The 11,270-nt window shown below is 41.9% G+C and overlaps 1 protein-coding gene across 4 annotated transcripts; it reads right to left on the bottom strand.

Moving 5' to 3' along the window:
- LOC308123200 (class I histocompatibility antigen, F10 alpha chain-like) lies at positions 1–9,447 on the bottom strand. Of its 4 annotated transcripts, none has more exons than XM_080485549.1 (11): positions 9,272–9,447; positions 8,513–8,585; positions 7,859–8,125; positions 5,763–5,900; positions 3,367–3,633; positions 1,953–2,231; positions 1,281–1,589; positions 1,017–1,106; positions 696–713; positions 548–591; positions 1–313 (listed from the first exon to the last, which is right to left on the bottom strand). In XM_080485549.1, the coding sequence occupies exons 2-11, from the start codon at positions 8,562–8,564 to the stop codon at positions 287–289; spliced, it is 1,491 nt and encodes a 496-aa protein (XP_080341675.1). In that variant the 5' UTR covers positions 8,565–8,585; positions 9,272–9,447; the 3' UTR covers positions 1–286. The 4 variants fall into 4 exon arrangements, with proteins under 4 accessions (XP_080341675.1, XP_080341677.1, XP_080341674.1 ...); XM_080485551.1 differs by lacking the exon at positions 9,272–9,447 and adding an exon at positions 6,151–6,185 and having other exon boundaries at positions 8,513–8,593; XM_080485548.1 differs by lacking the exon at positions 9,272–9,447 and having other exon boundaries at positions 8,513–8,593.
- Between the last annotated feature and the right edge of the window lie 1,823 nt (positions 9,448–11,270).

The following is an 11,270-nucleotide window of genomic DNA, read 5'->3' as shown; positions in this document are numbered from 1 at the left end:
CACCCTCGGAAGCCCTTTATTTTCCTACAATCCTTAAAATGTACAAGCGATGAATCATAATCATAGCACACACTGACAACTGAAAAAGCAATCAGACGTTTCATAGACCCACTCTTTATGTACATGTAACATGTGTGACTGCAGTGATTTCTAAATAGATTAAATAAATATATAACCTTCACCAGAATAAAAAGATAGAAACAATGTGATTTACACTGAAATAGTATTTCACCCTTAAATGTTCATCAGAGGTAGACACTTAATACTCCTTTTGCTATCTGGTTTCTCACATGGTTTGCTCCTCACTGGTCCGCTGTCAAGACAAATAATAAATCTGTTAGTCTGATTACAATCCAGCCTTCATCTTTGAATCCAAACTCTACAATTGTGTCATTTTTCTGTAAACACAGCAGATCAAACAGAGAGAAATGTGTCACAAGTCTTCAAATCAAACATTAGATGTTAATGACGAGTCAGATTTGGAGTTAGACTGTAGTGTTGGAGACGACGGGCTGATTTATGAGATCCCTTCACTTCATGTACTCACTTTCTTCACGACTGGATCTTCTGATGAAGATGAACTTTCAGAGGCTGGAAAACAAAGTTTAATGTGTCAGAGGAAAACTTGTTCTCGGTCATTTCTGTCAAGCTGTTTGTTGAATTTAAAGTCTTAAAGTGAATAGTAAAGTACTCACTGTTAGTACGTCTGAACCCTGGAAAACAGGAAGATAAAGAGTTTTATTCAGAGTTTAAGCAGAGGTCAACAGGGGTCACTGAGCTGTTTATTTACTTCCTGAAACGACTTTCTTTGGTTTTGAAAAACTTCTGCAACATCTTCAGAATAGTGACTAAAATCCTTCATAAGATGTGAAAACAAACAGCTGAAGATTCATTTAGCTCCATTACAGTCTGGAAGACTAAAACTAAACTTGATGTGTCACTCTGACAACTGATGGCTCCAGAAATCAGCTTCCTCTGAAAATCTATTCATGAGGAAATGAGTGTTTCTTCTTTACCATGACTGTTTCTCCTCCAGAGGACGAGTCCAATGATGCAGCCTGCCAGGAGGAGCAGTCCAACAGCAACAACAGCAGCAGTGGGAAACCCTGCAGATAAAACCACACAGTGTCACCTTGTTTTGTCTCCATTCACATTTGATGTCACTAGTGAACCACTAAATGATCCGTAACATCTCACAATGTGACAAATGGAGAGAATCACATTCTAAATTAGCGTAAAAGTGAAAAAGTGTGAGTAATGTGAATGAATGTGTTTCTCACCACTGCGCCAGTTGGACAGGATGACACGTTTGTCCAGTGTTGTGTGGACGTCCTCTTTAACTCCAGCCAGATGAAACACACAGTTGTACCTCCCCCAGTCTTCAGCTTTGACTGATGAAACATCCAGATCAACGCTCATCTGGAAGGTTCCATCATGGTTGGGGAGGATCTCTCCTCTGACCACCTCCTCATGGAGCTCCTTGTCGTCTTTCTTCCAGAACAAGTTGGCCCTGTCAGGGTAGAAACCTGTAGCGTGGCAGATGACCGGAGAGGAGGGAGTCTTCTGGAGGAGAGACACTGAGGGACGCTCTGGAGAACAATCAGGAAGACACCTCACACTTTATTTGATTCTCACCTGGAAAACATCACAGTTCCTCTCTCCTGTCCTGTGGCTGTGATGGAATTCAGTGCAGCTGTTAATAAATGTGCCATGTAAAGTGTGATGAGGGAAATAATGTGGAGTTAAAGAGGACAATAAAGATGGAGAGAGGAGAGAAGATGGTGAGAGGCCGATCAGAAAGGACAGAGAGGAAGAGAAAATGAAAGCACAGAGAGGAAAAAAAACATGAAGAGAAAACTGCAGGTAAATATTGTGTAGGCAGGAGAGAGAAACAAAAGAGGAAGATAAAAACTGTTTGGTGAATAAAACTGCAGCAGGTGATGTGATTTTACCTTTTCTCATCAATGAGCTCTTCCCATAGTTCACAAACTTCTTCAACCAATCAGGACATTCTTTGGTGTGGTAGTGTTTAAGATACATTGTCCAAGCTTTGTTATTGTCTAACTTGTGTTTGGTGATGAAAGCTTGTGGTCTTGGAGCGATCCATGTCTCCGTCTTCAGGTCAAAAGATATGAAATCTTCTCCATCATAACCGTATTGATGAAATCCGTTCACTTCATCAGTTTCATCGTCCCATTCACAGCCAGACATCCACTGGACGAAGTGAAGACCTGAGAGACCAGAGTCCATACACACATACACACACACACACACACACACACACACACACACACACACACACACACACACACACACACACACACACACACACACACACACACACACACACACACACACACACACACACACACACACACACACAAAGGATTAAAAACTCAGATTTCAGGTCACAAGATGCTGATTTTCAGTGGATAATGTGTTTGTTTATCCTGCTGAACTGAACTGTCAGCAGAGACTCGCAGTCGTTTTACTTTCATTAAAGTCTGATGGCCACAGGCAGGAATGACTTCCTAACAAGAACGTCTTTGGATTGTTGAAAGGAAAAATCCCACACATGCTCAGGGAGAACATGAAAACTCCTCATAGAAAGATATCGTCAGGAATCGAACCGAGGTCTTCCTGCTGTGAGGAGACAGTGCTTAACACTTTACACCTACTGCGAGCATGACTGTTGATAATTTACTGAAATGTCAGGAGATGAAACATGAAACTCAAACTAAAAGAAACAAGAAGTGAAAAACAGATGATAGAAACTTTGATTTTCAATTTAAATATTGTTTTTAAAATGTTCCAAACCTGAAAAAAAGTCCATCCTCAGAAATATTTCTTTAAAATTCACAAAGCAGCTCTCACATTTCTGAATGAATACGGTTTGTTTCTAATGTAAAAATGACATTTTATATTATTTCTACAACAATATTTGGAGCTAAAACAAACCATAGAGACTGTGTGGACTAATAAAAAGAGAAATAATAAAAAAGTTCCAGGACTCTGAATTTTGTTCATTTTAACAAAAGAAACTATCAAAGTTTGATGAAAATACTTCAACTATCATTTGATGTGTGTTTGAACTTGAATAAAGTGAGTTGGCTGAGTCAATAATTGAGTTCAATGGACAAGAGTGTTTGTCGAAGCACCGACACATTGTGATCAAGTGAACTTCATCCAGATAGTGGATGTGAGCTGGAGAACAGAAGAAGAAGTCAAGCTGCTAAATGACTGAATCTGTCATCTGAAACCAACATTTACAAGGTGTCAACATGTCCACACTAAACTCACTACATGCAGAACAACAGTCAACACAGTGAAGACAGTGTCAGGAAAAAAGAGAAAGTTCAAACAAACCTTCAGTTTGGTTGAAGCGCTGCTTCAGGAGCTCAATGTTTCCTTTGTCAATTTGCTCATTTCCCTTGAACCTCTGAGTGTCCTCCTCCCAGTATGTTGGATCATCATCTGTGATTTTGTTCATCCAGTCCTGTTTGGGCACTGCTCTCCTCGTGTTGCTGTCATAGTGCTCAATCTGAACTTCATCAACTAACGTAACAGCAACAAACTCTGGAAGGTTTGGTACTTCAGAGAATGAAGTTTGGAAATACTTCAGAGAGTGAATCACTGTAAGAAAAAGATCAAGTGCAGATTTAAAATCAGTGAACAAGATTTATACTCAAACATCATTACAATCACAAATAAAACATTTTATTTTTCAAAATGTTCAACAAAACCAAATGTTTTCTCTCATCTTGTTGGTTATTTCACTTTAATGAAGGTCTCTGATTTAAACTATATATCATATCCAGAGACAACTTCCTTTTCATTTTGAAAGTCTTGAATTTATTTGACTTTATTTGCTTTAAAACCTGGTTACACCTCATTCAAAGAGCATCTGTTCAGTCTTTTCTACAGTTAGTTGGATTGTAAACACTGGATGAGATGGATAAAAGCTGATTTTGTTCTGCTGTGACTGTTGAAAGAATTTAAATATCAAACGGAGCAACATGCAGCCGATTGAATCTAAACTATAAGTTTTTTTTCTTTTTTTTCTTTCCTCCCTTGTCCTGTTCGGCAGCTTGGGCCAACAATATGATGTGATTGAGAGCCTTCGGAGTTGGAACAGTTTTTGCTCTTGCAACAGGGAGAGACCTGGAGTCTCCTCCTGTTGCTGCCTTTATTAGAAGTTGGCATGGCTGCCGTACACGACCGGGGGGGAATGCCCAAAGAGAGAGAGAAGAGAAGTTGAGGGGGAGGGGGGAGGGGATAACATACAATACCCTTGTTGTGCTACATATATTATTTGCAGTTATCAAACTGATCCAAATACTTTACAACTGTTATTAGATTAAACCAGCCTGAGCAGCTCTATCTAGACATTAAGATGATTTCCTAGATTAAACCAGCCTGAGCAGCTCTATCTAGACAGTAAGATGATTCCTAGATTAAACCAGCCTGAGCAGCTCTATCTAGACAGTAAGATGATTTCCTAGATTAAACCAGCCTGAGCAGCTCTATCTAGACAGTAAAATGATTTCCTAGATTAACCAGCCCGAGCAGCTCTATCTAGACAGTAAGATGATTTCCTAGATTAAACCAGCCTGAGCAGCTCTATCTAGACAGTAAGATGATTCCTAGATTAAACCAGTCTGAGCAGCTCTATCTAGACAGTAACATGAAGCAGGAACATGAATTAACAAAGAGGCAACAACAAAAGAGGAACATGATTTTTAGAGTTTGAGCAAATGATGACAGAGAACAAGCAACTTCAGAAGCACCTTTCGTGAGGAGTGGAAGTGTGTGTGTGTGTGTGTGTGTGTGTGTGTGTGTGTGTGTGTGTGTGTGTGTGTGTGGTTTGTGTGTCTGTGGTTTGTCCACTGGGTGTGGCCGGAACTGTTATGGGGGGACTTGTAGCGACACCCCGGGGCCTGAGGCCATCGGGCCCGGACATCGCCACCCCGGCGGACGGCAACCCTCCAGGCCCGGGGAGGCACCAGCGAACCACCCCACAGAGCCACGCCCCCGCCCAGAAAGCACCAAATGGAGAATGCAGAGAGGAATCCCCCCCAGGCAAGAAGAGCCCACGGGAGAAGGATACAGGGCACAGGGCCCCAGGCCCCGACCCAAGCCGCCAAGCCGAGAAAAGGCCGGAGCAGGGCCCCTGGGCCGAGCGGGCCGGGAGCCCCCCCAACCCCGGCGAGGCCCACCGCCCCCCCCAACCCAGCAAGGTAGAGATGGCCCCAGCCGCGGCGCCCCGGACCAGCCCCGCCCCCAGACCAGAAAAAGCGAAGGCCCGAACAGACCCCGGTCGGAGGACAGTTGATTCACCACCCCCAGGAGCCTTATATCCTACCCCCCACTTTCCCGCCCCATGATTCTCCCCCCGATCTTGATAGATACACCCACACCCCCACCCGCCCCGACACAGACACCCACCCCCAACCCCAACCCCACCCCCACTCCGACACAGACACAGACACAGACACAGACACAGACACAGACACTCACACGCACTCACACTCACACTCACACTCACACTCACACACTCACACTCTCACCCCCCAGGCCGCCAGCCGGGCCCCCACCCGGCCACCACGATATGCCATCCTCCACTAATCCAACAGTGAAAGGGAAGGAGCATCAAAACCCCAGCCACGCCACGAGCGCCACGCCCGAGGGAGCTCGCCCCCTGCATTCCAAGAAAGGCATTTTCTAATGATTATTGATCAGATGTAAAAACATATGAAAGCTACCTGGAGCCATGCTGGGGAGTCTCAGCAGAAAGAGAGCCACGAAGAGCTTCATTTTGACCCGTTCAGTCTTTATCTTCGTGTGGAGAAGAAGCAGGAAGTAAAACAAATACCGGAGGAAGATGAGGCGTGAACCTGCATCTGAACCAATGACAATTCAATGTGAGTGGTTGCTGGGTGTCACTGACTCACTGAGGTTCTGAAACGAAAGTGAAATAAACTTCATCATTAAATAGTAATCCTCAATAATCTACCTATCTATCTATCTATCTATCTATCTATCTATCTATCTATCTATCTATCTATCTATCTATCTATCTATCTATCTATCTATCTATCTATCTATCTATCTATCTAACTATCTATCTCGGTCAAAATGAAAAGAAAATACCTTCATTCAGATGTTCAATGCTCCACTTTTTCATTCTGCAGTTGTATAAAAGTGAAGTCGGGGTTCATGGAAAGAACAGATGAAATATCAGGTGGGATATTTATGTGAATAAATGATTAAGTGGAAGCAGGAGAAAACAACATGGTCGTCTGCAAACATATTGGAATGGACTATTTGGAATCTGACGTGTTTCAGATGAATGCAGGTTGTGGACATTTTCTGTTTTTTTCAGACACAAAAGAAATGAAATTTGCAACATAGTTTAGCTCACGTCATCTGCGGCAGCGAGAAACAGCTTTAGGAGATGTGATGTCAAGGCTCCAGCCATCAAACTAAAATATGAACAGTCTATAACGCTCACTGATACTTCAATTGCAGTTTATTCGTGATGATCAGTTAAGGAGATCTTGTTTTTGTCTCAAAATGAATGAGGCGCAGGTCAACAGTTCTGTTTCCTCTTGTATTGAAAGTCCACATACTGGGAGAAAGCAGGTGGTGTTGTGTCCAGAGTCTCATGATTAAAGTCCCCACATTTTAACAAAATGGCCTCCGGTTGTTGTGTGTGTTTCATGGCAACATGCCGCAGAGACTTAGAACCAGAGTTCTATGTCCCTACAGCACAGCTTATTTACTGTGCCACACAGACACAGACACAGACAAAGACACACACAGACACAAACACGCACACACACACACACACACACACACACACACACACACACACACACACACACACACACACACACACACACACACACACACACACACACACACACACACACACACACACACACACACACACACACACACACACACACACAGTTTTGTTTAAATACAGAAAAGCAGTCTGATGGCCACAGGCAGGAATGACTTCCTAACAAGAACGTCTTTGGATTGTTGAAAGGAAAAATCCCACACATGCTCAGGGAGAACATGAAAACTCCTCATAGAAAGATATCGTCAGGAATCGAACCGAGGTCTTCCTGCTGTGAGGAGACAGTGCTTAACACTTTACACCTGCTGCGGGCATGACTGTTGATAATTTACTGAAATGTCAGGAGATGAAACATGAAACTCAAACTAAAAGAAACAAGAAGTGAAAATCAGATGATAGAAACTTTGATTTTCAATTTAAATATTGTTTTTAAAATGTTCCAAACTTGAAAAAAAAGTCCATCCTCAGAAATATTTCTTTAAAATTCACAAAGCAGCTCTCACATTTCTGAATGAATACGGTTTGTTTCTAATGTAAAAATGACATTTTACATTATTTCTACAACAATATTTGGAGCTAAAACAAACCATAGAGACTGTGTGGACCAATAGAAAGAGAAATAATAAAAAAGTTCCAGGACTCTGAATTTTGTTCATTTCAACAGAAGAAACTATCAAAGTTTGATGAAAATACTTCAACTATCATTTGATGTGTGTTTGAACTTGAATAAAGTGAGTTGGCTGAGTCAATAATTGATTCAATGGACAAGAGTGTTTGTCGAAGCACCGACACATTGTGATCAAGTGAACTTCATCCAGATAGTGGATGTGAGCTGGAGAACAGAAGAAGAAGTCAAGCTGCTAAATGACTGAATCTGTCATCCGAAACCAACATTTACAAGGTGTCAACATGTCCACACTAAACTCACTACATGCAGAACAACAGTCAACACAGTGAAGACAGTGTCAGGAAAAAGAGAAAGTTCAAACAAACCTTCAGTTTGGTTTAAGAGCTGATTTGCGATCTCAATGGTTTTCTTTAAGGTTTGCTCGTTTCCCTTTAATATCTCAGTTTCCTCCTCCCAGTATTTTGTATCATCTTCAGTGATTTTGTTCATCCAGTCCTGTTTGGGCACTGCTCTCCTCGTGTTGCTGTCATAGCGAACGATCTGAACTTCATCAACCAAATAATCAGCCACAAACTCTGGATAGTTTGGTACTTCAGAGGATGAAGTGTAGAAAACCTTTAGAGAGTGAATCACTATAAGAAAAAGTCCAGATTTAAAATTGAATTATTACAACCACAATTAAGACATTTTACTTCTCAAATGTTACATTGTATGACAATAAGACCAAACAAAGTCATCACAATAAAAAACTGGAACAAATTCTAATCCAAGTCTGCCTTGACGTCATATCAGGATATTCTATTGTGTAAAAATCAACACAGTACTAACTGTTACACACATTAAACATGGAACATGTGGTTTATTCCCTCCAGTTTCTACACAAGAACCTTAATATGAGAATAAAACTTTCAACGAGGCTTCAACTGTTGACAGACGGAGAAAAAAAAACCAATGAAGACAGAAATAAAAAGGCATTTTCTAATGATTATTGATCAGATGTAAAAACATATGAAAGCTACCTGGAGCCACGCTGGGGAGTCTCAGCAGAAAGAGAACCACGAAGAGCTTCATTGTGACCTATCCAGTCTTTATCTTCGTGTGGAGAAGAAGCAGGAAGAAAAACAAATAAAGGAGGAAGATGAGGCGTGAACCTGCATCTGAACCAATGAAGTGAAAAAACTCATCTCAACCCAACTCAGCTTTAATTATAGAACACTTTAAAACCACAACGTTGGCATAAGTGCTGAAAGAAAATTCAAGCACATTTCTGCAGCCTGGAAAACTAAATACGTTCATGAGTGGAGACTTCACATCATCCATCCATCCATCCATCCATCCATCCATCCGTCTATCTGTCTATCTATCTATCTATCTATCTATCTATCTATCTATCTATCTATCTATCTATCTATCTATCTATCTATCTAGCTATCTATCTATCTATACATGCCCAGGGTTACACCACATCGTGTTCACGTTGTGAGCGAGTTCTCCTCTTTTCCACTTGCCTCAGGCGTTTGTGTCTCTATCAGCTTGAACTGTGCTGAAGCCGGGTCGCTCCACGTTAGCATCCCAATGAAGCGAGCCAAGTTTCAGGAAAACCGCACAAGCAAATTTGAGCTGGCACATGGTCACTGTGCCACACCCTTCAGTGTGAAAGCACCTGCACTGACGAGTTCTGTCTTGTCTTAAAATGGCAGACACACACAGTTTTCTCTTCTTCACAATGCAGCCAGCCACAGTGTGACTATTATCACCTCAAACCAACTTAAACTCACTTGGTCAGGTGTCGTCCTTCAAACCCTGCTGATGACTTGTGGAGTGACACAGACTGAACACAGGAGAAACTGCAGCTTCACATGGACCGTCACCTCATTATCATTGACGTTTACCACCGCAGGAGTCAGTAGCAGGTCGCACAGTGGAGCAGTGGTTAGTGCTCTCGCCTCACAGTGAGAAGGTTGTGGGTTAAAATACCGGCCGGGCCTTTCAGTGGCAAACTGATCTGTTACGTGTACATAACATTGCAGATGATGTTATCTGTCCTCCTGGCCATGGCTCCGTCTTTCTTGTTTGGCCACATTCCTCTAATGAAAGATATGGAACCCAATTGAAGGTGTTCAACAGTAAAGCTTCAGTCGTGTTCCACTCCAAACTCACAAATAAAGTCAACACCAGAATCTGAATCAACAAGCAACAGCACCATATGAAATCATTTATTTCACCACATTTAGTCAAACTATCTGCTATTAGTACAGAAATGCTGTGTGGTTTATAAATTAGTCATAATGTCTTGGAATAATTCTGACATTTGCTTGTTTTTGTTTCCTTTGTTGTCAGTGTCAATATTCTTCTGATGATTTGTTGCTTCCCGTATAGATATATACTCCACCTCATGACTTCTTTTACATTAAATATACAAGTCTTTTTCCATTCAATGAGTCATTCTGCTCATTATACAGAAGTGGACGCAGTGTGACCAACCACAGATGAGATTAAACTCAGGTGTCTTGAAAAGGATCAAATCGTCTCAGGAGAAGTGAAGACTTCAATCATCCATCCTCCATGACACTTCATCCAGTTCATCACAGGACAAACACACATGCTGACGTCTACAGGCCATTTATTATCACCACCTCATAATCAAATAGATGTTTTGGATTGTGGCAAGAAACTGGAGAACCTGCAGAAAATCCTCATATGCACAGGGAGAACTTGCAAACTCCCCACAGAGAAAGGCTCAGACTGGAACCAAAACCTTCTCACTAAAGCAATAATGCTCAATTCAATAATGAAATCTCTTGTTCTCAAGCTGAGAGAGGAATGATATACAGTAGAGTAAGACGTGACAAAATGATGAAACGTTTGAACACGCAGTGACCATCAGATGGTGAGTTGTTGAGTGTGGTCGTTTTATTTACAGCTGACTGATGGTACAGGATCTCTAAGCCAATCAGACGCCTTGTTGCTGCTCAGACTTTCAGGAACATTTTAGACCTCCAGTCAAAGTCGTTTGCATATTTCTACAAAAACTTCTTGGAAATGTGTTGATGAAACGAATCATGAAACTTTCTTTCATAGAAACTTTCCAGCTGCACAGTGATGGATGATCAGCTTTTCAGTGGGATCCGTCTAATTACTGAAGGACAAACAGTCCTGCTTTCTGCATCACTAACTAACGTAACACAGAATATCAAACTTTAACAAAGAATATTCAATATTCACTGTAAAATCTTCACTATCAGCTGCAACGTCAGCTTGAAATGACAGAGTTGCTGCAGCGCCGCCTGCTGGCATGAAAGCTGTATAGCTATGAAGACGCTGCAGCGAAACGAATTTCAGCCGTACCGGAAGTAGCCCGACCGGAAGCACCTTCCAGTCCGTCGTCAGAGCAAAGAAAAAGCTTTAACGGTGAAATCTCGTGACACAGTATTTGTTTTTTTAAAACGTTTTTCTTTGAACAGTTTAACATCAGTGTGTCTGAGTCTGCCCTCAGCTCCATTTACCTGCAGGCTGACTGGTTTGCAGCGCCAGTGTTGATAGCTATACAGCTTTTATACCAGCAGGCGGCGCTGCAGCAGTAGGAAACGTCTTCCACTGTCACAGCAGCACTGCCGGACACTTTACCTGCAACACCGTGTTACAGTGAAGGAAGTTCAAGAAACAAGTATTGTTTCTGGAAAACAACCAACAACCAGAAAACAACCAATGACAGCTGAGATATAGTATCAGAGCCCTTCCACACATTGCGTGATGATAAATGTCCCACAGCTGTAT

This window comes from Lipophrys pholis (genome assembly GCF_963383615.2).
Source record: "Lipophrys pholis genome assembly, chromosome: 17".
Classification (NCBI taxonomy): Eukaryota; Metazoa; Chordata; class Actinopteri; order Blenniiformes; family Blenniidae; genus Lipophrys; species Lipophrys pholis.
Note: the sequence above shows the minus strand (reverse complement) of the source record. Positions and strands in the feature narration are given on the sequence as shown.